Source organism: Perca fluviatilis, chromosome 16 (genome assembly GCF_010015445.1).
Source record: "Perca fluviatilis chromosome 16, GENO_Pfluv_1.0, whole genome shotgun sequence".
Classification (NCBI taxonomy): Eukaryota; Metazoa; Chordata; class Actinopteri; order Perciformes; family Percidae; genus Perca; species Perca fluviatilis.
In genome coordinates this window covers 27,424,178-27,449,839 of record NC_053127.1, presented here as the reverse complement: position 1 = coordinate 27,449,839, position 25,662 = coordinate 27,424,178, and the positions used below count along the sequence as shown (strand labels likewise).

Genomic DNA, 25,662 nt, shown 5'->3' with positions numbered 1-25,662 from the left:
CTGTATCTGAAGTCTCTTTCCCGAAATTCAGCCTTGGTGCAGAATTACAGCCACTAGAGCCAGTCGCACAATGAGCTTTCCTTAGTATGTGCCATTTCTGTGTCTGTAGCTATTGAGGAGGAGAGAGGGGGGGGTGTGGCCTTGACCAACTGCCACTTTGCTCGTTTGAAAGCCACGATGTCTCTCTCTCATGGGTGGGCCAAATTCTCTGGGCGGGCAAAGCAGAGAAAGGGGAGGTAACCTTGCTCCTTATGACCTCATAAGGAGAAGATTCCAGATCGGCCCATCTGAGCTTTCATTTTCTCAAAGGCAGAGCAGGATACCCAGGGCTCGGTTTACACCTATCACCATTTCTAGCCACTGGGGGACCATAGGCAGGCTGGGGGAATGCATATTAATGTTTAAAAAACCTCATAAAGTGAAATCTTTATGCCATGGGACCTTTAAGACTAGATTTGAAAGAGACCAACATGTGAAAGTTATGTGTCTACGAATAGCTGTATCATCAGTCTAGCAATTGCTCATAATTAAACAATGAGAGTCAAATGGGCGATTGTAAAAAATGTTATCACTTTTGGCTCAGTCACTATATTTTGAATGTGAACATGAGGACACAATTTTCCACAATGGTTCAAACATGACCATTAAACAGGCTTTACAGCTGGTATCGGCTCCTTCTCTTCACCACCAAAGCACATGAACTCATGTTTACTCAAATAGTTTTCATATGATTCTCAGTCGTCACTTTGGTTTTCCCCTTCAACACCACAAACACCAGAGAGGCTGAGGCTTGTGTGGGTTTGGGGTCCTGTTGGTGGTTGTTGACTCCAAATTGAGGCGTGTCACCATCAGCTTAGGGATGTCGTCAGTGTTGGATTGTGACTCCGGTGCCAACAGTAGGGTGGTCCACCGTGTGACCCTCTGAGTCACGCTCCTGTTCTCTGCCACATGGGTGTGAGGGTGAGGCCGCTCCATAACTTCACTCACCAGCATCCTAATCTATCAGAGCCTCATGGTGTCAGTGGGAGAGGGTCCTGCAGAACTACATCATTTACTTATTTCAGCATACTTTGCTCACAGAGATCTCTTTTACAGTGTCATTTCTCGGAACGACAGCAATCATCGTGGTACACTGACGTCACCTTTAGTGTAATTCAATAGTTGGACCAATGAACACATTGATGCAGTCAGAACTAATCCAGACTGAACTCTTATTTCCATGAGTCACTGTCACCTTGCATGTTAGTATTTACATTGTGCAGAGTTTTCCCTACCATTATAAGACTGGGCAGCCCTTAAGGCAAATGAATGTAAAGTCAACCGGGAGCATCAAAACTAACTAAATCACTTTTCTCAGAACTAATGGTTGTAGTTGGTCTCTGGTAGACTTATTTAGCAAGTTTTCTGTTTAAGATGTACGATTGTTTTATTTATTTATTATCTGCTCTTGCTTTTCTCTCTTTTCGCTCTTGCGTTTTAGACACAGATAATGTAATAAGAATGGTCCAAATTTATGTCAAATTGCATATTTTTTTCAATTTCTAAATGTAACATTTTCTCGAGGGAGGACACTTAAACCCCCAGACAAATACGTGCACCTCAAACCATCCACAAACCGAGGGAAAACACTGCATTGTGGCCAAACAGTAATTGTCAGACATGGTTAAGCTCTTGTGTAAACACTGTGTGGACTCCAGCATAGCTGCTGTAACCATTTATTACCTTTACAACCCAGTTAAATGTTTACATTTACCATTTTTTCTTTGTGACTTTTGTATCATAGTTGAAAACTAGAGCTTTAATTAAGTGACAAATGTGGACGCTAGAATGGAAAAATCTATTGTCTTACTCTAAGCACCAATAATGCAGTGTGTACTAATGTGCAGTAGTCACAATGGGAAGGAAGCAATGTATTAAGGCTAATTGGACTCACAATGGTTACTTTTACTTTTTACTGCTTCCTAGTAAATAGAGTTTGTTTTCATCAGATCAAACCGTAGCAAACCACAACATAATTGAACCTGCTTTAATTGCATTTTAGTCACTGGTTTTCTTCACACACACAATGCTTGTCTTCTTCACCCAGCCCTCATGGAGATCCAAAAATCTTGTTTTGATACAGCTTTATATTTCATCTAATTTTTTGAAAGATAGAGATGAAGAAAAGCACCATCACTGTCAAATTGAACACTGCACCACAAGAATGTCTGGAAGGTATCATAAATGATCCTTTACTGAGCCAAAGGTTTACTTAAATGCTTTCCATCTATTTAGCACACTGGCAGCCAGCAATTACTTTCACATGAAACACTGCCTCTTTTGTTTTAACCCATTTGTGTACTGAGCCCATCATAATCTCACAAATTCACACACATACACAGGTGGAGGCCAACTGCCAGCAGGTTCAGGAGCGGGCCGAGACGATGGAGCAGGAGCTCAGCAGCCGGGTGACTGCCCTGGAGGAGGCTGGGATCCACGCTGAGAACCAGGTGAAAGAGCTGAAGGAGACCATCTTTGAACTGGAGGACCAGGTGGAGCAGCAGCGGGCCGTCAACTGCCACACCAACCAAGCTGTCCTGGACATGGAGAGTATGTCCTTTTCACAGTTCTCTGTGGACTATTTTAACCTGCAGTCATATAAGGAAATTAATAGTCAGTGGTATTTCTAAGATTTAGTCTGTCCTCATTTATATGAATGAGGTGGACAAAATATTGGAAGCATGTACCTTTTATAACTAACCTTACAATTTAGCAACTGAGTGAGAATTGGACACAAAATGAGGGCATACTGTAACACGTCTGTCTCTGACTCACCATAAGTGCAGTTGGCAAATGTTATATGGCTGGATACACTGTTTGCACCACCACGTTTGAATCATGGCAGATGAGATAGGTCTGATGCTAATATTATTGCACTGATGAGAAACATTTCTTGACAGATCTAATACTCTCCAGAACTAACTGTGACTTTTATAGGAGCCTTTATGCTATATATCGGCTGCTTTTTCCCAACCACGCTGAAAACTCAGCAGTTGAGTTGTGAGTGCTGTGTTTAATTGGTGCGATTCTGCCGGAGTCTGCAGTACGTTCGACCGCCCTTCCCCCTTTCAAAACCTTGTACTTGTCATTGCAGATCTTGTCAAAAAGCTGGAGGAGCAGAAAACTGAAGCAGACCGACAACTGAAAGTCTTGGGTAGACAGATGAAGGTAAGAAAGCATTCTTTGTCTGGCCCCTCACCTGAGACCACTTTGCCATTAGAGACCCTACCAGGAGCACCGAGCTCCAGACAACACAGCCCTCAGGTTCATAGGGGCACAAAAACCTCTCCACCACGATAAGGTGATGGTTCCCGGAGTGTTTTCCTTATTTGTCTTAATGAGATTTTCAAGTTATTTCTAGCCTCAGGAGTTTTAACATCTTTTTTTTTTTTGAGTTTTTTGGAAATTTTGGTATAGGATTTTTTTTATTATTATTACTTTCACAGGTGTACTGTATGTTACAAAGAAGAGCACTGTTTACAAAAACGTTGATTGTGATAGGAAAATTGTCATTATCCTAGAAGTAAATAACATGTTTCCAGCCTAAACTATAAATGCCAGTGTCTTCATTAAGTGATTGTATGAGCGTAGTTCAATTGTTTGTGTATCATTTGTTTATCAGATTTAATTGAATCTGTTGTTGAAATAAATTTTAGGACTAATTAATGCTGACATTCAACTAAATCCAAACAGTTCCTGTCAGTACGAATTTGCCTGAATGGGTCTATACTTGCATCTACCAGTACAGTACATATCCATGTGTCTTTAGGATGAAAAAGAAGAGTGGCGTCGGTTCCAGGCGGATCTCCAGACAGCAGTGGTGGTGGCCAACGACATCAAGGTGGAGGCTCAGCAGGAGCTGCGTACACTCAGGAGGCAGCTGCAGGAGGAGCAGGATCGCAGTGCAAAGCTTTCCACAGACCTTGAAGCCCTGCAGGGTGTCAGGTACTATCTCCATCATACTCCTTTTTTTTTTTTTCCCAGTTCCTCGCCCTCCACCAATCCCCCCTCGGCTCCCCTTGTTTAGCATCGGGCTGCAGTTCCTTTCTGTCTGAACACAATGTAGACATCCGATACCTTCCAGAGTCATGCCATATCCCCATCCACTGTTTTATAAATGTGATACAAACAGTATATCATTCTTACTCTCAAGAATCTCTTGCTTAAGAGGTTTTCAAAATTTCTATCTGTTGTCAAAGCAGGGTCAAATGGCAACCAGGATGTATTTAGAGTAGACATTATTTAGTTTTATATTTTACAAGATGAAATCCTTTGAGTTTCAGAGTTTAGGTTTCTGGGATTTGGCAGACTCTGTTGGTAAATTAGCAGTCTCCTGCAGTATTTCCCTCTGTGTATTCTACTCCTTTAAGCTGCTGCCCTCTCTGTCTCCCTCTTCCACACTGAGCATTGCCCTATAGTAACATTCAATCCTCAAACTCCACAATAAACTACAGTATATCTATTAGAGGAAATTATTATTATATGTGAAGGCAGACATGGTGGCAGATCTGCTCTACACAGAGAAGCTGATTTGATCCAAGGGTGTTATGTAATGTATGTATCATGCTATTTAGGAACCATGTAGTGTTGTTGCACTGTGGCCGTGCAGTAATGTGATTGGTGTACTTATAGAGAGCGTTGCACTGGTTTGTGTGTGGGTATACTGTGTTTATATATATATATATAAGTGTTTTTGAGCGTGCAAATGCCATGGTGTTTTTGCCAGTGTTGCCCCCTTTCATTATCATGCCAGGTCAAATACTTTTGCTCCTGTATAGCGCTCTGTTTATCTGTGTGGCCAGTCATGGTATAATCCTTTAAGCAAGCACATTATCTCTAACTGATTCTACTCTCGTACTATGTCACCTCACAAAGCTCATAAGAGCAGTTTTAGTTTATGAGAAATAGTAATATTTGGTTTAAAGTCAAATATGTCTTGTTCAAATTTCACGCAGTCCTTGTGAATGTAGTACATTACACAACTGGTTTTAGACCATGGCTAAATCAGCGAACTTTCCCCCCGAGATTAGCTGTTACGCTGCGTCCGCTCCCCACCTCCAGCAGCTCCCTGTGATGACCCTGTCAAAGATGTCCCTCTGACAAGCCTCCTTAAGTAAAGTCCAGGTGAGTTCCCTGCCCTGTCAGCCCTTTCTCAGCCAGCCTGCCTCTCCCTTCCCTGTGTGCTGCTCCTGCTGCTGAGTGACCTTCCTTATCTGTGTATGGCTTGGTGTTGCTGCTTCAGCCTGTCTGACTCTGTCTGTCTTTTCTGTGTGCTGGCTGACTACGCCCCCTTCAGGACTATCCTACCTTTTTGGTGTGCTTTGCCTGGTTCTTTAAACCTACCGTTCAAGTAGATGTATCTGGTGCCACCTGCTGTTCTTTGAATGAATAACCCTCCTACATTTTTTGGTGAAATAGCAGGATGATCTGCACGGCATGACTGGATTTAAATTCATGCTATGCATCGTGTGCTTCAGATACATTTGCATAGCGTCTTCATCACCGGGTGATTTAGTCATACTAGACATTATGAGTGACCTTATTAATCCTATGAGGTATGCATGGAACAGCGTTTTAAAAAGTCCAGAAGTGCCCAGAGGTCTGCTTTTCATAATAACAATGTTAAGAAGAAATGTAAGATCTTAAGTTTTTTTTTTTTTTTTTGCTGCACATGTACATGTTTAAATACATTATACAATAGTTCATCTTCTTTCTTATTTTTCTTTTCAGAATAAGCACCGGAGCCACTTTTGATACCAAGACGGCAGTAGAAGGGCACTAGAGAAGTGCCCCCCACCACGTGAAGACAGTGTTATTCTTATTACCTTTCTGTGTCATTCAAAATATAATGTGGTAAACCACTCTTATCTAAGCCACAGTGACCAGTGTAGATGCAGTACACAAAGAGTCTTGTGACGAAAAGTCTGGCTTCTATTTCCCTACATATCTTTTGGAACCTTTTAAATAATAAAATGTTGTATTGTTCTTTCTCAATGAATGTATTCTTTGTTTGACAATTTCTTGACCTGTGTCAAAGAAATGACGAAAGAAATGTTCGAAAGACTCTCCTTTTCATACTGTGTGAAGCTAATTTGTGCCTTTTTTTTTATTTTAATTTTTTTTTTTTTTTTTAAAGTTGAGATGGTACAGTAGAGGATAATAACCTTTTACAAAAAGCACCATGAAAAAAGCAGGATGAAGTAGGAAAAGTTAAGATTCACGGTATTCTGCCAGAACAAAGTCAGACTTGGAACATTCCTATTTCACGGCGAGAGCAATGTAGCATAAGGGAGTCCAGTTGAACGAGGTGGCTCATGGTTTTTGTGATGTTGCTTTTCTTCTTCTGTATCAGTCAAATTACTTTTACAACTTCTGTCCTCTTACTTGACAACTTGACATTCATGATCTGTTGGCGAAAAAAAAAAGCAACTTATGATTAAAGTTTTGTCTTTGGTCCTGTAGTGGAACTGAATGCAGTGTCATATTGAGCCATTAGATGGCACTTTAGAACACACAATTACCATACATGATGACATCAATGTGGACAATGTGGTATCATATGCTCTGTTACTGTTTGTATATGTATTTGTGATGACTGCTTTGCTCCTTTTTTAAATCTTCAAAGAGAGTTCTTCCTGCCAGATGAAATAACCAGGATGATTTTGATGTCCGCTATGCTGGCAGATCCAGAACACTGCCAAAATTAGATTTTTTTTTTTTTTTTTAAGACTGCCACAAACACAAACAGCTGTACCTCAGAGTCATTTATAACTCTCCTCAAACTTACCAAAAGGTTGACGGTTCATTTTTAAGACTAAGAAGACTGTGCTACAGGTTTATAAAATGGTTATGTTCCCTTTAAAGCACCACTGTCGGATACGTTGAACTCATTTTCCACTTTTCAGTAACATTACTGACAAGTTAAAATAGAATCAAACACATTTTTTTTATCTGAAGGTCAGAGGTCACTCAACTGATGTCCTTGTTGATCATTCGTTGAACATATTTAGAGTTTTATTCAGCATCCTTTTTAAATGTATCCTCAAATGTTGTGATGTCTCTCATTTTGAAAGATAAGCGTCACTTATCACATGAATTTATAACGTCTTTGAGCCAAAACCCTCACACAATATTCTGTGTCATCGTAATATAAAAATGGCATATTGCTGGATCTCAGGTTCGACTTAAAATCCAGTTTTTATCAGAAATATTCAATTTGTGCATTTTTATTAAAAAGCCATATTGTTCTACCAGATGATAAGGTCCTGGTGCTTAAAATGTAAACATTTGGATATGCTCAAAAATACCGCCTAGAAAAAGATGAGATGGTAACTGTGTAATAGCTCATTTTCTGTCTTTAGTAAAGCCATTTAATGAACAATACAGTTTATGTGCTGTTATTTATTCTGCATTGAAAGACTTTGAAGGTTTTATGCCTGTGAAAGAATACATAAAAGTGTATTGTATGTCTGTTTGACTGTTGTTTATTAGTCAACTGAATAAATGAAATTACACCAGTCCAACTGGGATTGTGTTTCTCTTTCAGTCTACGCTCTTTGGAGGTGAGTTGAGTGCAGTGTTTAAGACACAAATCCCTTTCTTGTCATACAACACTGATAAAGACGTGCAAATTCCTGACTCTATATCCTGGGATCTAAAGGTCATCAGGGGCAGTGGGGACAAAGTGTTGTATGTTTGGACTGCTCAGATTTTGTGTTCCAAATTTAAATCTAGCTATCTGCAGCTGATCATGGGTTATTTACTCTTCTTAAGTTCAAACTTCAAACTATGTTCACATGATCTTGTCAATACATGAACAAAACACCCTAATTTAGAAGATGTATTTGTACTAATCAGCAGGTAATCTCACAAGATTAACACTAAAGTGAGAGGCTTTGTGTCTAATCTCTAGTTTACAAATGCGGTCTCCTCAGACTCTCCTCTCGCCAGGTCTATCCATTGTATATGCCTCTACACAGCAACCCTGTTCGTTGTGTCCGTTAGGTACCAAGGTGAGGAGGTGAGGCTGTCCGACTCCGAAAACAACCGTCACTGGTGCGGCATCTCCATGATCCCGACCACACCCTCCGATGCCAGCGGAGATACCGACTCAGAGTCCGGAGCTACTGTCAAATCCCTCATTAAGTCCTTTGATACTGTTGGACAGAGTGAGCACCGAACACCTCAAAACACACACACACACACACACACAGGGAATCCCAACACAGCAGTGTAACTATAGAGGGGAACAGCTGGTGAGATCTGCTGCATGGATTTCTGTCATTTCTCTGCAGTGAAAACATGTGCAGTTGTGTGGCCTGGGCTGACCTCCATGACAGTTTCAACAGAACATTATGGCCTTCATAAAAGTAGACTTTATGGTAGAAGAGTTGTATTGGATTGCATTAGGCTGTATAGGTGTACCTAATAAAGTGGACACTGAGAATCTGAGCCAACAAATGAGTGCCATCTGTAGGTATTTGACAGATTTTGATACTTAATACTACAAACGTATTTCAGAATGAAAAATGTATTTGAGGCCTAACTATTTTGTGTTAGCCTTTTTTTTGCTCTTTGATTTATCTCGAGCTGTACTGAAGACATGTGAGTCATTTTCTATTTGCAGTTGTCATGTTCTCTTTTGGTGCAATAATCAATGAGTGTATATAATCTAATCTTTTTAGATGGACCGGGCCACACAGTTCAAATGCATTCCTCCCCAAGAAGCCCGCTGAGTGGGATCCCTGTACGCACTGCACCTGCTGCTGCTGTCTCCCCTATCCAGGTATACATCAATATATTTTTTCTTTTTAAAATGCAAAAGAAATCCCCTATATAAACACAAATTACTTCCTATAAGTGATTCATTGTTTCAGACTCTGATATGATAAGATATCTGTTCTGTTTGTGTTTTTTTAGAGACACGCCCACATAAAGCCACTATCAAAGACATTGGAAAAAAGAATCAACCATGGAGAATTCTCTCATCACCATGGTATGTAGCAGAGATATGGCTGAAGGTCATGGTTTTCATACTCATACTCGTAGTCATACTCAAAAGAATGACGTGCCTCGCACACTGCTTTTAGGTCAATGGAGGGCCAGCCAAAGTGCTGCTGAGTCAGTGCCTTTAGAAATGCGTATGGCTGAAATGTCTACACAGAGAGTTAAACGATAAGATGAATAAAGATATTCAATCATCCAACTTTTGTTGTGTTTGCAGGAAGTTTTAGGATTTTATTCTTAGAAAGCAAATAGATAGAAATGTGGTGATGAGCTCTTAAAAGTATTTATTTTTATAATTCTTTCAAATCATCATGTACAGTATCATAAAAAATACTGTATATTTTAATAATTAAAACAATACAGTTCAGATTAATCACACAAAGAAGAAAAAATAAAGCAAGAGAAAAAGGTGTGTGGCAATAGAACAGTGGGGGTTATGTTACAGTAGATGTTCCATTATTACCTAAAAACTGATCTGTGTGGGCTAATAAAAGAAATCCATCCTTTCTAATATTTATGAAATGTGTCCGTCTTCAGTCTTACAGCAAATGTAAGTTTTTCCCATGACAACAATTTCCTGCATCACATTGAACCAGTCTCAGGAATTATTTTTAAAGTGCTGCACTATTTCGGGGGAAACAGCAGGTGAAATGTTTGTATCACTCCCCTGACCTCATGTCACTGCCTGCCTTTTCTGAAACTGACACTTCACTACTCATTATGGAGTGGCAAAAGTATGGACTTGTTCAGATAAGACAGGGGCCCACAGGCAGGATAATTTTTAGTATGTTGAAACTAAAGGTGATGGGGTATTCCCAGTGGACCATACAGTGAGATTTCTTTTTTTTAATTATTATTATTTTTTGAGCATTTTAGGCCTTTATTATATAGGACAGCTGAAAATGTGAAAGGGGAGAGAGAGGGGGAATGATCAGCAGCAAAGGGCCACAGGTGGAAGTCGAACCTGCGGCCGCTGCGACAAGGACTGAGCCTTTGTACTCGGGGTGCACGCTCTACCAGTTGAGCTATCCCGGCACCCCACAGTGAGATTTCTGAATAGATTATCCATATTCACATTGGGGTCCTGCATCACCCTGTCGAGGTTGTATTCGCTTATAATAATGATGTAATGCATTGTACAATGTGCTTTATAAAGTATATTGTGATCCCTCTGTTTATTTTTTCTTAGGGCTTTTCACTTTATTTGATAGTGACAGTGGATAGAAAGGAAAGGGGGAGAGAAATAGAGGGGATGACACACAGCAAGGGCCCGGAGGCTGGATTAGAACCCGGTCCGCTGCAAAGGACTCAGCCTACATGGGGGTGCACGATCTTACTGGGTGAGCTAGAGGCCACCCTGATCCCTCTGTTTCTGACTCCCTCTTCACATTCTCTTTCCTGCATCCTTCACTCCGGCAGATAAGTTGTCCAGCTGCGGGGAAGACCTGAAACCTAACAGCCTAATGAGGAAGAGCCCTTCGCTAGAGTCTGTAATCAAACCCCCCGCCTCCCTCAACAGCCGCACTGCATCCTTCAGCTACAACCGAGGCAACAGCAAGCTTAGGTGGGCTTACCCAAATGATTTTGTCTGATTCACTGTGAAATAATTCCACTTGTTTAGCTTGCATTGGAACATGTGAAATAAACTTAACAACCTTCCTTGCTTTGGAAACGGCAAGACATTTGTTTTCTTCAGTTTAAGAATAGTAAACATCTAGCCTGGTTGACACCAGACCCTTCTCCGTTGTAACTGAGAGTGGGTCTGGGCAAACTTCATTCACAGCCCATTTCCAAAGGGGCGTCACCAACGGACGCCGTTCATGCCTCTGGGCGCTTCTTGGATAGTCCTTCAACCAATCAGACCAACGATCCGGGGGACGTAGCAGCGACAGCGGCATCAACGGTTTTCTGCGCTTCGGTAGCCATCATGTTGAATGTAAACAAAAAGCTGCTCGACGTCGCTGCGCTATCGTCATCGTGTAAAGCCCGCCTCAACGGTTGTGATTGGTGCCTCAAAATTGGAAAAATTTGAAAATAGGCTGGAATGGGCTCTTGGCCAGACAAAGAGAGCAAATCTCAAATTTGCCAGAAGTTCGTCAGGGTTTTCCCAGGCTAGTAAACATCAGTTTATATAATACCTTCTCTATACGCAACATGATGGTCTGGATGTTTATAACACATAATGCAAGCATGCTCTGACCAACCCAACCAAACAATTTGTGCAGTGGAAAAAGGCCTTACATTATAAGCAGTTTCAGTTCTGCATTTTTGTGAAACTAAAGTTCACCCATAAGAATGTAACTGTTACTTTAAGGAACATGCCGACTTATTGGGAATTTAACTTATTCACCATAACCCCCAGAGTTGGAAAAGTCGATACACACCCTTCTCATCTCCATGCGTGCTGTAACGCTGTCTGACGGCTCCAGCATTAGCTTAGCCCAGCACAGATCCTGCAGGTAACTGGTTCCAACTAGCCTACTGCTCCGAATTGTGACAAAAGTGACAAAATAACATTTACATGTTGTGATTTGTAGAGTCACAGCCTGAGAATATAGTTCCCGGTTTGTTTACGGTTAGAAGATGGCTGTGTCTCATGCTACGTTGTTTTTTGTACACGCTGTGACTCTACCAATCACAACATGTAAATAGGAACATGTTGGCGTTATTTTGTCACTTATTCGTACAACTTTTATTGTCAACAGTGTGGACATAGATGGCTTTAACACAGTAAATCAGTGTCCGTTTATCAGAAAGTGATGAAAGACATATGTTAAACAAACAGGCTTTCATCTTGTGATCTCTGGCTTTACAGGCTGTAATTTCCCCTTACACTCAAAAATGACCACTTGTAGCATTCCATTCAGGTTGCATTTGAGGTAGATGACTCAGTGTTTGAGTTTACATATACATTTTGTTTTTATTATGTGTTGTTATAGTAGAGACGGTAAAGTACTTGGTCATCACACTGGACAACACACTCAGCTTCAACCAACATATGTACTGTTGACTTTAATACACTACTGTCAGTGATTTGAAAACTGTCCAGCCTTACCTTTTCTTCCTCTGGTATCATGACATTATTGAGCTATCTGCTCTTCTCCATCTGTATTTACAGTTATATCAGTGTCTAAATGCTCTCACATATTAAAACATTATTAATGTAAATTCGTGTCACTGTAATGCAGACGTTCGCGCAGGCCTTCTGTCTCAAATAGGAGATCAGCAGCAGTACATTACTATGTTTGGTATGGTTTCAGGGTTATGATATAGCTGCTCTTTCACTGCGGAGGATGATGAATGCATGCATGCACTCTCCGCCCCCTGCAATATTTCTCTGCAATATTTGCTTCTGGCCTTGCAGGGCCTCAAACCAAGAACTAATGAGTTTAACAGCAGAGCTGCTGTGACGTGTGAAATGTTTACCATACTCAGAGCAACGGCCGTGTCTCATGGTCTTCCCATGGCCTCGGCTCCAGCGCAAACCCCAGGGAGCAGACCCTCTGAATAATACTGCACATAGGCATTTTACCAATCGGTTGTACCCCTTTGTAATTTCTATGTCTTATAATAGTTAATCAGTATACTGTATATAAATATGTGGGAGATAGAATGGAAACAATTAGGGAGGGATGCCAATAAAAAGCCTGTGCTAAAGCTTTACATCCAACACCATCCATCCATCTTCGTCCGCTTATCCGGTATCGGGTCGCGGGGGGAGCAGCTCCATCACTTCAAACAAAAAATAACACTCTGAGCTGTTTTGTAAATAGTTGGCTTCACTCCAAAGTAATCATGAGCCTGCTCTGGACTCTGAACACAAATACACTGACCTGCAAAGACGCTTCGATCAATCAAAAGAGTTTTTGCTGATGGAAATCCTAGTTTTCATTTGGAAATTAGATTATGTAGGAAAGTTTCCGGAGTATCAAAGAATTGGGTAACACTTAATACAAATGGTACATGAATTATCCTGATTTCATGCATGAATAAAATCATGAATTCATTCATGTAGTACTTCATGAACTATCAGTAATGTACAAAGATTAATAGTATCTCATGCATGACTTCATGCAAGAACAATACGTTCATTAATGCATCAATGAAGGTATTTGAATCCTCATGATTTCTGATTTATTAATGCTGTTCATGTATTTTTCAAAAAAACTGACCAGTCACAGCAGTGTACATATATTCTGAAGAATTGTAGTGTTGTAATCATTGTAAACTAAAAAAATTACTTCATCAGTACTTCATCATGTTTGTGGTCCTTTAAATAAAGTGCTGACCTGGTCCATCTTTAACATTGATAAATAAGATATGATTAATGGTGGCATGAAATTTTATGTATGAAGAATTAAAGAAGTGAAAATCATGTTTGTGCTGACCTGGTCCATCTTTAACATTGATAAATAAGATATGATTAAAGGTGGCATGAAATTTAATGTATGAAGAATTAAAGGAGTGGGTTGACAAAATGATACTGAGGCCACTCGATGTACACAAAATACAGTATACTGCAGATTGATTTTTGTAGTTGCTTTATTCACAACAACATAAGGCACTTCAACAGTAATGCCTGAGAACAGTTCTCACCCAAGTAGGATATTTATGAATTTTACTTTTTACTGACTTCTAAGTGTCTGAACACCAGAAATGTCTTTTTAACAATTATTTTTATTTGGGGGGGGGGGGTCACAAAGATGATTGCTGCATATACCACCATTAATCATATTTTATTTATCAATGTTAAAGATGGAACAGGTCAGCACTTTATTTAAAGGGCCACAAACATGATGAGGTAATGAAGAAGTAATGTTTAGTTAATCATGATTACAACACTACAATTCAGTTTGTTTAGCCTGTCATTTTAACTACAGATTTACCTATGAAGAAGATATGGACATCATTAATAAATCAGAAATCATGAGGATTCAAATGCCTTAATTGATGCATTAATGAATGTATTGTTCCTGCATTAAGTCATGCATGAGATACTATTAATCCTTGTACATTACTGATAGTTCATGAAGTACTACATGAAGGAATTCATGCTTTTTCATGCATGAAGTCATGCATGGATTCATGATAATTCATGTACCATTGTCAAGTGTTACCAATAATTCTATAAATGGATAACTTAATAATATAACTTAAAATAGATTTTTATGTAATAAACTACTCAACAGTATATATAAGTACAGCTGAAACGATTAATTGATGAATCAATTAGTCGATTGACAGAAAGTGAATTGGCAACTGTTTTGATGGTTGAAACATTTCATGTATTAGCTGTTTTTCCTTTTAATAATGTTAATAATTGTAATGTATTTACTAATCATGTTGAGGTTTAGACTGTTGTGAAGGTGTCACTTTGGGCTCTGGGTAATAGTGACGGCATTTCTAACTATTTTCAGAATTTTTACAAACAATCAGTCGATTAATTGAGAAAATGATCTGCAGATTAGTTCTAGTCTTATACAAAATAGTTCAACCTCAACTACAGAAGTAAAATGGTGCTGTTACATTAATGCATGTGTAATACAAATTGTAATTATATAATATGTAACAGTCACAGGCGACATTTTTCTGCATTGAGTATACTCTACTTTTATTTACATTTTTCTGATTATACTTTCATAATTTGACTTCCTTTTACTTCTAATACAGTATTTATACAGTGCTGTATTAGTACTTTTACTTAAGTCAAGGATCTGAATACTTCCTCCACCACTGCAGATAGTCGTCTGGAAAAATGCTTACTTAATTGAACACATTCTTATACTATGAGACATACAGAACTTGCATAATTATGGTATTTATGAAGCTTACTTCATGTTTCATGTGCATTAAAGTTTGAGTGTGGTGAAGATAATAAACACCAATCAAACACCATCTTATCCTACTCCAAATTACATACTGTAACCGTCTCTCTCTCTCTCTCTCTCTCTCTCTCTCTCTCTCTGTCTGTGATTGCGGTTCATGTTTCCCTGGTGACAGTGTGGAAAGAACGGACCCTTTGGCTGCACTGGCGCGGGAGTATGGAGGATCTAAGAGAAACGCTCTACTGAAGTGGTGCCAGAAGAAAACAGAAGGCTATCCGGTAGGGATCACAGGCCAGAGACCTCTCTCAAATACAAGGCGGGCTCCATTCAATTTCACACCCTGCTTTTCTCTGCATCTTTTTTGCGGCGGTATTATTTTAGTCTCATACTCTTCAGGTTTTCATTTAAAAGTGAGAAGACAACCCCCACTCCCTCCCTTTATATTGCATCGATGCAGCATTGGTCTGCCTATGCCCTCGGGTTCTGTAGTTATTTCATTATTTTTTTTCAGCCATCACTGAGGTGTTGGACTGTAGTGGCACATTACTGTGTTTGCAGACACACCATTCACCCACCTGTCATCTCACTGGTGATATGAAGTCACTGTGGCACGGAGGTAATGGAAACAATGATGCAAAGCACTCAGTGTTACAGACACACTGGATTTATACATGTGTGTATTTATATAGCCGCCCTGCTCTTTTTTATGCATGTCCATTTGTTTATGCATTGTTATTGTGTTGTGTCCCCATCTGTGTTCCCTGTGTCCATGGAGCCAAGTGCTGGCAATCACCTGGTTTAGCTGCTCCCCTAATACCCAGTTTAAGGAACCCATTAAACCCAGTGGGATTAAAGATTTGTAATCATTTATGTTTGTGTGCCAGCATGCCAACTGGCTAATGCTTAAACTCTTGCCACCAGTCAGACTGGTCCCAACCTGCAAACTCTAGTTTAGGAGGAAGAGGAGTCATTTCAGCCCTCTCAGCATTCTGATAGAAGATTAATCTCAGTTATAAACATACTCTCTGCATACACATACACTGTCTCTGCTTCTGTCAAGTCTAACAGCATCTACATGTAGCTCTTGGCTTGACCAAGTATGAAAAGGCACAGGTGATAACTGCTAAAAATAGACCAAGCTTTCTCGGTGGTAAATGGTCTGAATAATTGGATGAGTTGTCAGATCAATAGTTCCTATTTCTCAAGCACAATGCTGCTCGGTGAACTTTGAGTCACCCTCACGTCCTCTGAGGTTAGCCGTGTGTTGGTAATACATACACACACAGCAGATCCTCTGTGATGGAAATATCCGACCAGATGAGATAAAACTGCTGCTGACCAACAGACAGTCTGGTAATCTACATGATAAGATGCTGGACCTGTGTACAGACTGCCATGGCTCACATTGGTTCGATCTACACTTTGTTTGGCATGGATCTTTGAGCAGCAGGAGCTTAGCGACACTGGCATGTAATGGAAGGTCATTGGATTAGTACCCATTTCCACCACCAGCCGGGTGCTTATGAAGAATGTTTTACTTAAAGGGATGGTTCGGAGTAATTTCACCCTAGGGTCCTTTGCACCACGACCTCGAGCCAAACCCCCCCCCCCCCGGAAGTTTTTTCTTCCTTTGTTCGAACATTGGGCAAGTTAGCGCTATCAGCCGAATGGCTTAGTGCAGGCGCTAATGGAACCAAAGGTGTATCGCATAAAATACCACACTAATAATGTCCAGAATGGTACCAAACTTCTACACTAGTACAAATAGGTTATGTACTCATAAATCGAGGCATTGGAAAGTTTGTAAGTACACCAGGAGTTTATTTAAATAACACTGGCCTGATGGCTTCTGCTCTCTGCTGCTACCGCTAACGCCGCATCGACGTCACTTCCGTGATTTGGGAAAAAACCCGTAAAAGTCCTGGCAGAGAGACCACAAGAATCTTAATTAAATGAGTATACATTGTAACGTAAAGTACTCAGATCCCTTACTGAAAAATGTATCAAAGGTAAAAGTATACACTGTCCAGAATCAGCCCTTTACGATATGTTATTATATTTTAAAGAGAAGCTGGAGCCAAAGGAGATGCTTAATGAGTCAAATGATTAACTGATTAACTAAATGGTTGACAATCATTTTCTATTGATCGATTAATCAATCAATGTTATTATTGATTTATAGTATTGCAGCTGTTAAGGTGGAGCTTATTTTAACTACTTGACTTGTTGGGTATAGTTTACTCTACAAACCTGTATCATATGTTCATCATATGTTTTCTAAGTTAAATCGTACTCTGCAAAGTAATTAAAGCAGTTAAAGAGATAGTTCAGATCTTTTGAAGTGGGGGTGTATTAGCTACAGTAGATGGTGGTCAGCACGCCCCCAGTTTGGAGAAGCAGACAGGAGTCCTGACATGGCAGCTAAATAATGTACTGCTGTGGACAGGGAGAGCAGCAAAAAGATAGGGGTGCAGCAAAATGTATTTTAGCCACCTAAAAATGGACCACATAAAACATCAACCTCAGTTTCAGTGTACACTATGTTTAGAACATTTTCACCTCTTTACCCTTGCCGCCAGAAAGCCATTTACGACAGGGGAACTAAAGCCGTTATATCCATCTATGATCTCTTTAAAGCCACCAGAGTCCTTTTTTAAAAAAAACAGTAATTTTAAATTGCAGAACATGGGTCTACCGCTGCCTCTACCGGTTAGTTTGTGTGTTAGTGTTGTTAGTTCCTGCGACATGAAACCCCTAATGGAGCCTCATTCCCATTTAAGTATGGAACCTATGATCCCTTCCCACAAAGGGCTTAGCAACACAGTGTGCTTATTTGCAAGTATCAGGAATGCAGTAAGACGATTTGGCTACTAGGAGAGTTTCAGTCTGTTGCATAATTAGTCCCTTTCCCAGAGTAACTGCTCTTAACTCCAGTTTCGTGTTTGTGCATTTTCTCCATGTGTGCCATATGCCTTAGTTGGATTCATTTACAGACTATTAGGCAGTTAACCTTAAAAATGTCTATTTTTAGAACAAGTGTGACTGCCCTATATCGTATTGCTTTAAGAGCATTTGATCATGATCTGATGAATGTCTGTTTCGAGCGAACCTTTGGCAGTTTTTCACAAACATGTTTAGAAAACACGTTTTGTAAATCTAAAGGGAATAACAGTGTTTTTATATCTGTCCACCAGACCAGGTTTCCATGGAACTTCTTAACATTATGTAATACACTGAATATACTGTACAGAATGTGAGGTGCAGTACACTATGTGGCTGTTCATGGGCATCCAACACAAAGGGGGAGATCAAGAGAAGCAGAGCAAAGAATTATTCATACATTGAAGCATCTGAGATGCAGATAGAGCAAAAGGTCATGAAACAGATTCAGAACAATTTCCCCGAAAGTCTGTACATTTGGTGTTTAAGTTCAGTTTCTCAGCAGAGATAAGTACTGGAGCGGCTGTTGTTTATCTCTTGGGATTTTAGCTTTTTCTGGTCATTTCCACTACCTTCCACAGGGATTGGTATTCTCTAGAATACTTAATGATCTGTCTGCATGTGTGATAGTGTTTGTGCATCAGTTACAGTAAGCAGAGCCCAGTTGAGTGCTCTTCACCAGAACATATACAGTACAGGCCAAAAGTTTGGACACACCTTCTCATTCAATGTGTTTCTTTATTTTCATGACTATTTACATTGTAGATTCTCACTGAAGGCATCAAAACTATAAATGAACACATATGGAATTATGTACTTAACAAAAAAGTGTGAAATAACTGAAAACATGTCTTATATTTTAGATTCCTCAAAGTAGCCACCCTTTGCTTTTTTTGATAACTCTGCAAACCCTTGGTGTTCTCTCAATGAGCTTCATGAGGTAGTCACCTGAAATGGTTTTCACTTCACAGGTGTGCTTTGTCAGGGTTAATTAGTGGATTTTTTTCCCTTATTAATAAAAAAGCAAAGGGGGGCTACTTTGAAGAATCTAAAATATAATACATGTTTTCAGTTATTTCACACTTTTTTGTGAAGTACATAATTCCATATGTGTTCATTCATAATTTTGATGCCTTCAGTGAGAATCTACAATGTAAATAGTCATGAAAATAAAAAGGAAACGCATTGAATGAGAAGGTGTGTCCAAACTTTTGGCCTGTACTGTATGACCACAGGCCCACGGTTGAGTCTCATGGCGAGCTGAGGTAAAAGGTTACTGTCAGAGGATGGGTTGCACTTCATATGTCTGTTGAAAGGTCAGGCTCTCACAATGTTATGAGGCTTACATGGAAACCACTAATTACATGCCTAATGCCCAGAGACTGACTGATGCGTCACACCGTTTGTAGCTCCAAGACAGAGACTACAACAATTACCTGAAATACAACCATATCCAGGTTGCCTGCTTTGTCTTTCGTTTTCCCCGTCATGCTCGTGTTCTGCTCTGATAAAGGTTAGTGAGGTTAGGTTTTATCAATACATCCACATGCATTTTGCAGTCACTCTCTTCTCTGCTGTGGACTAAGGTCAAAAAGGTAATAATTCAACAGTAATTGGCTCTTTAGTATAGAGTCACCTCGTTGTAATTTATGCTTGGCCTTTTCAGCCTACATAATTAATGGTCACTTTGAAGAGGCAGCTTTGAGGCAGCTTTGACCATCTCGGTTCGCTTTCACAACAAGCTGTTATATCATGCTCATCTGCCAGCGCGGAGCCAGAAAAGCTGCCGTGTTAGAAGGAGTTAAAGCCCATCAGCCCCGTGCCAGTTGTCATTACAGTCCCATTGTTGGCGGACCTTTTGGTCAAACAGCAGCCTAATTAAAGTGAAACAGAAAACGGGAGCTTTTGTAAGCATGCCGGGAGGTTATTTGATATTTACGTGCAAATAGCTGCCGAGGGCACAGTAAATCTGTTAATTATAGCTGGACACAAAGCCTGATGTCACACTTACTGTGATCAATAAAGGGATGAGTAATTGTAATCATTGCATATAGTTGACAAAGGAAAAATAACATAATGAAAGCAGTAACCATGGCCTACGTGCTTAAAATCATGCATCCAGTCAAGCTGTGTGTGTGTGTGTGTGTGTGTGTGTGTGTGTGTGTGTGTGTGTGTGTGTGTGTGTGTGTGTGTGTGTGTGTGTGTGTGTGTGTGTGTGTGTGTGTGTGTGTTGGTGTTGGTGTGAACGTAGTCTGCCATATGGATCTTGTCTCTGGACAGACTGTGACAGCTAACACGGTTAGAGACAAAAGGGATAACATAGGAAATGCATATAAAGACACATTCAAGAGCAGGATGGCTGTGCTATAATCATGGGGAAGAGCCCTTGAACCCCTGAGGGAGAATGTGGTGTGTGTATCCACCAGCTGCCCCCATACCCCAGTAATGCAGACCTCCTTAGAGCAGTTGAATACCTGCCCTGTGTTCTCTCAGCGGAGGATGAGATGTGAGCCCAGACAGGCTCCGACACCTCAAATGTCAGATTCTGGGAAGATCACAGATCGATCAGTGAAGACCTTAAGCTCGCTCTGAATTGACTGCCCTGTGGGAGAGACTGAATGGGCCTCTCACAGGAAATTGGTATTCACTTCAGTGTTGGACTGGACACAGACTTGAAACAAAAGACCGCTTTTGTACAACTTTGGTTTCACTGGTTTTCAAGGCAGTTTGCAAAATCTGACTCAAATGAGCACTTTGCTGTACGGCCACACTCTGCCTGTAACTGGATGCATTGTGACTTCTATGTGTGTGTAACTTTTTCTGACTCTTGTCACATTTGTCATCTTGCATTTAGAAACAAAATGTCTCATTGTTATGGTTCAAGTTTCACAAAAGTGGCCATTTTTGGCGTTCAGTAAAAAGGCTTTCCTGAACGTCTCGTCTGTTGGAAAACGCCTCCTACTGTATATTTATCAGCTTCTTTCATGTCTTAATTTAGGACAGCTCCAGACACTTTTTAAACTTTTTTTTTTTCTCAATTAACCATAGAAGCCATACAAAAATAAATAAGCTGTTTGTTCAAGATGGGAACAATGAGCAAAGGCTCTGAACATTAGGGTCAGCTGGGCCTGACAGAGCACAGCGCATCCGGCCACGTCTGGGAAACTCACACACTCACACACACACGCACACAAAGCCATTAAAGGGACAGAAATGGACCCCCAGGCGAGTGTGGAATGGAGGTCAGACATCGAGGAGGGCAAGAGGGTCGCATTTCAAAGAGTAACCATCACTGTAAGTTCTAATAATGTAGGATGAACAGTAATAGTGCTGTGAGTGACATCATCGGTGTAAAATAACAGTTTACTGTTGACGGCTCACTGCAGTTGGAAATGACTAGAATGGCTGAATAAAGGGGCTGTATCTTTTTTTTTTTATTCTTCAAATCATCAATAATCGTAACTGCTAAACAATATCTGGATCAAATTTGGGGGCGACCTCTAGCTCACCCAGTAAGAGCGTTCACCCCACGTTGGCTGAGTCCTGCAGTGGCGCAGGGTTCGAATCCGACCTGCTGCCCTTTGCTGTGTGTCATTCCCCATCTCTCGCCCCCTTTCGTGTCTATCCACTTTCAAAAATAAAGGGAAAAGCCCCCCAAAAAAATCTTAAAATCTGGGTCAAATTTGAACAGAAACATGCTTGAGACTTAAGGGCCACTAGAAGTCTGAGCTTCAGTGAGAATTACCCCATTGAGTAACCCTTGACATCTGGTAAGTGGTTATGTCTGATCTGTGAAATACTTTGAATCAGATGAGAATATACTATAGATATCCAGTACAGAGAAAGGTCAATGATATGTTTAGCCTTGCTCAGTTAAGGGATTATAAAGGAGTAAATCTCTTTTATATAATCTTAATATTACAGTTTTTTTCGATTGCTAGACAACTCTGGGCACAACTGGAGTCACATGTGCAAAACTCTAACTACAGTCTGCACAGCAGCAGTTCATGTGGACCAAACTCTAGTTCGTTTTTCATTGCTTGAACACAGTTTTCAAAACTCTACACACGTAGACAACAGTGTTGTGCACAACGTGCACAACACTGTAGATTTACAGCACTTTGTTCAAATGCTAACACACTGCTGTCAACACTGTTAACCACACATTCAAAACAGAATAGATTTCAGTCTGGTGCCTATCAAACACTGCTGATTGCAATTTTAGCTGAAAGCCTAAGCAGGTGTTTGTTTTAGACTAGTTAGTGAACATATACGGTATTTATATATAGTAGAGAAAGCTCAGAAAGCCTTTTTTGTAATACAAACACCAAATAAGAATGAAATAATTATACACTGTACTGTTTGAGAGAAAAAGGTAAAAGAGCAAAGATACCAATATGTCCAGGGAAGATGTCTGAGGATATATACACAGCTATACAAAAAAAGTGAAAAATACTATATCTTTACAATAGTAAAACTGCGTTCTTACTGTTTTTCAGAAAGTAATGGAGGTGAAAGCAATAGAAACACCACATTCATTTGTATTTAGAGATGATGCAGACATCCAATGTGATGAAGAAAACTTGCCACATGATGCTGGAGAGAGGCAGGATTAGTCACACTATTCTTTAGTACTGTTACGTATGTACCTTTAGTTTTTTTTCCCCCAGTAATTCCATAAATTACTAGAGACAAAATACTTTATTGAAGAAAACTGCTGATTTTCATTCCTTCTTGTTTACCTTATGTATAAACTGGTATGCTATTCAATCTATATTTTTTCCTTAAAAACACTGTTGAGTAGTGTCAAGTCACTCAAATTGTTCAAACTGTAAAGATGAGAAAGTTTGTAATCTCTGTATTGGTGTTTGATGCTAGTGTTTTTACTCTCCGTGTGTTCTGAGTGACAGTGTGTGTTATCTCAGTGAGGCCTGTGCATAGTGTTTGGCTGCACTGAGCCTGTTTTGAGACGTGTGTGAAGAGTTGTGTTGCTTTGAATGAGTTTTGCAGGTGATGTGAACTGTTTAGCTCAGGTGACTGGTGGTAGTGCAGACTGTAGTTAGAGTTCTGCACACGTGACTCCAGTTGTGCCCACTGTCGTTTAGCAATCGGAAAAAACTGTAATACCAGCAATTTCTAATGTTATTATCAGATAGGTGAACATTTGCAGTCAAAGACAGATCTATCATGACGCATTAGTACAGTTGACCTGTGTTCTCTTGTGCCCTCTTTGACCCATGCCCCTCCCCCCCAGTCCTGTGTGCAGAATAGGTCCATTAAATTGTGTGTTGAGGTTGAAGAGCAGCACTCTTCATCTCCACCAGCTCTGTGACCGTCCCTGCTGTCCTGTCTTTATCTCCGTGGTCCCGCCTGTCTGGGTTTTCATCCTGTCATTGCTCATGACTGTGATTCATTGCGTGATACATTAGGGCCTTCTCCCCCTCTCTCCCCTCTCTGTCTCTCTCTTTGTTCCTCCATTTCAAACTAGCTTTTCTCATTTTTGTTGCCGTCTCCTCTTCTTCTTTCTTTCATTTTTGTTTCTTTCTCACATTTCACGCTCAGTCGTTTGTCTTCTTGTTGCCTCATTCAGTTGAGGTGAGGTAGAGAGATTCTGTGACAGGAAATATACTGAGACCAGCTCATCAGCTAGATGACTCTCTCAGGCTTGATGTCTCCTGCTTTCACCCTTTAGACTGATGGCTTTTTAACAAACTGTGTGTGTGTGTGTGTGTGTGTGTGTGTGTGTGTGTGTGTGTGTGTGTGTGTGTGTGTGTGTGTGTGTGTGTGTGTGTGTGTGTGTGTGTGTGTGTGTGTGTCTGTGTGTGTGTGTGTGTGTGTCTGTGTGTCTGTGTGTCTGTGTGTGTGTGTGTCTGTGTGTGTGTGTGTGTGTGTGTGTGTCTGTGTGTCTGTGTGTCTGTGTGTCTGTGTGTGTCTTATCCTCCATCTCTCCGTGCGTGCTCGCTGCATGTTGCGCTGTGCTGTGGTGTTTTTGCCTTCTTGATCTGTGAGTGAGATCTCAATATTGCAATAATGGACATCTGGGTGTCAAGTGTCATGGAAGCATGACAGCAGAGGGGCTTTACTCCATGTTACTGGATGTGACACCAGTCCAGTTGCATTTACATGTAAAAGCAGAGGGCACACACTTAACTTCTATCACACACACTCTGCTCTGGGCGCCTGGGTAGTTCACCTTGTAGAGCGGGCGCCCATATATAGAGGTTTACTCCTCAATCTAGTGGCTGCGGTTTCGACTCTGCCCGGCGACCCTTTGCTGCATGTCATTCCCCCTCTCTCTCCCCTTTCATGTCTCCAGCTGTCCTATATAAATAAAGGCCTAAAAAAAAAAAAGCCCCAAAAAAAAAAAAAAAAGCGACAGCTCTTCCTTTTGTGCCGAGCGAGACGCTTCCTGCCTGTGTTTGCTTTTCTGAGCCGGCTCCCAGAGAGCTGTTGTTGTCCGCTGCTGTTTTAGCATTCATGCCTCTCCCTCTCTTTCTACCCTAAGCGTATCCCAAACCCCTTTTCTCTCCCACTCCCACCCAGAACTTGAACTAACCTATCCGGACGCTGGCCTGGATTAGGACATGTGTTTTCCTCTGATCAACCAGACACTCACTGCCACACACGCATATACAAACTGCACTCTGCAATCTCTCTTATCATTTTATTTGTCATTGTCTATCTTGGTCTCGGAGTCTCTGGGGTCCGATTAACCCCCGATCACTCCCTCTGTGTGTGTGTGTGTGTGTGTGTGTGTGTGTGTGTGTGTGTGTGTGTGTGTGTGTGTGTGTGTGTGTGTGTGTGTGTGTGTGTGTGTGTGTGTGTGTGTGTGTGTGTGTGTGTGTGTGTGTGTGTGTGTGTGTGTGTGTGTGTGTCTGCAAATACATCACACAGTGCTAATAGTGGCCAGCTAAGAGAGAGATGGGGGGGAGTTATGAGAAGAATGTGGGCTGACATGACTGAACAGGTCTGCCCTCCAGACATAATGGAGAGGCAGTGACGGATGGAGAGGAGGCTTGTGCATCCAAAGACTCTTCAGCCTCTGTTATACCATTGAAGCATAAGATGGCAAAATGATCTGTTATCTGCAGATTAGAGATCACTCGTAAGGAGTGATGTAAAACGTTGCTGTTAATTCATAGCACATGCTGAGAAGTGTCAAAGTGGTTATTAAAGTATATAATGATGGGAGTTTTTTGAAAATATGTTTGATTGTTTCCCTTATCGTCATAAGTTAATGTGACTGATTGGGTGATTGTTGATCACACACAGACTGTATTTCATGACAAATAATAGTGAACGTGAACAAAGCCTGAGCCCAGGACTATGCATCCTGTTTAGCTTCAGTCAGATGAAGCAGCTGCTCCTTCAGGTCCCATTGTGGTCACAAATGGTCTGTGGCTTTCCCTGATGACTCGAGTTGGACAACAATAATTGGCTGCACTTTTCTAACTCCTATTTTATTGAGCATTTCAACAAATCAGATTTAAGGCACATACAGGACATAACAAACAAAACATGTCCTTTCATAACATTTAACATGACATCAGCTGTGGCTAAACAAACATGCTCATGTTCAGCACGTTTAATTCACCATATTAGTTTATAATGTTAGCATTTGCTGATTAGCACCAAACTTTACAGCTGAGTATGATTGGAGCATCAGGCGAACAAATTGAAATTTTGACCTGCTGGTGGCGTTAGATGAAAAGTCAGGGGTTCTTACAGTAATTTGGGGAACTTGAATGTACCAAAAATTAATAGCAATCTATCCTGCAGCTGTTGAGATATTGTACTAAAAACTTATGTCTGGTGATGCTAAAGGAAAAGTCATATTGTCTGTACAGATTTT

The 25,662-nt window shown here is 40.6% G+C and overlaps 1 protein-coding gene across 7 annotated transcripts in view; it reads left to right on the top strand.

The window, feature by feature from the left end:
- The window catches only part of specc1 (sperm antigen with calponin homology and coiled-coil domains 1), a 90,158-nt gene that overhangs the window by 47,163 nt on the left and 17,333 nt on the right, over positions 1–25,662 (top strand). For all 7 annotated transcript variants that reach the window (XM_039776806.1, XM_039776807.1, XM_039776810.1 and 4 more), the window contains 8 exons: positions 2,382–2,589; positions 3,134–3,207; positions 3,809–3,984; positions 8,044–8,207; positions 8,724–8,824; positions 8,959–9,034; positions 10,465–10,609; positions 15,046–15,148. In XM_039776806.1, coding sequence (XP_039632740.1) covers positions 2,382–2,589; positions 3,134–3,207; positions 3,809–3,984; positions 8,044–8,207; positions 8,724–8,824; positions 8,959–9,034; positions 10,465–10,609; positions 15,046–15,148 — 1,047 coding nt within the window. The remainder of the gene's footprint in view (positions 1–2,381; positions 2,590–3,133; positions 3,208–3,808; positions 3,985–8,043; positions 8,208–8,723; positions 8,825–8,958; positions 9,035–10,464; positions 10,610–15,045; positions 15,149–25,662) is intronic.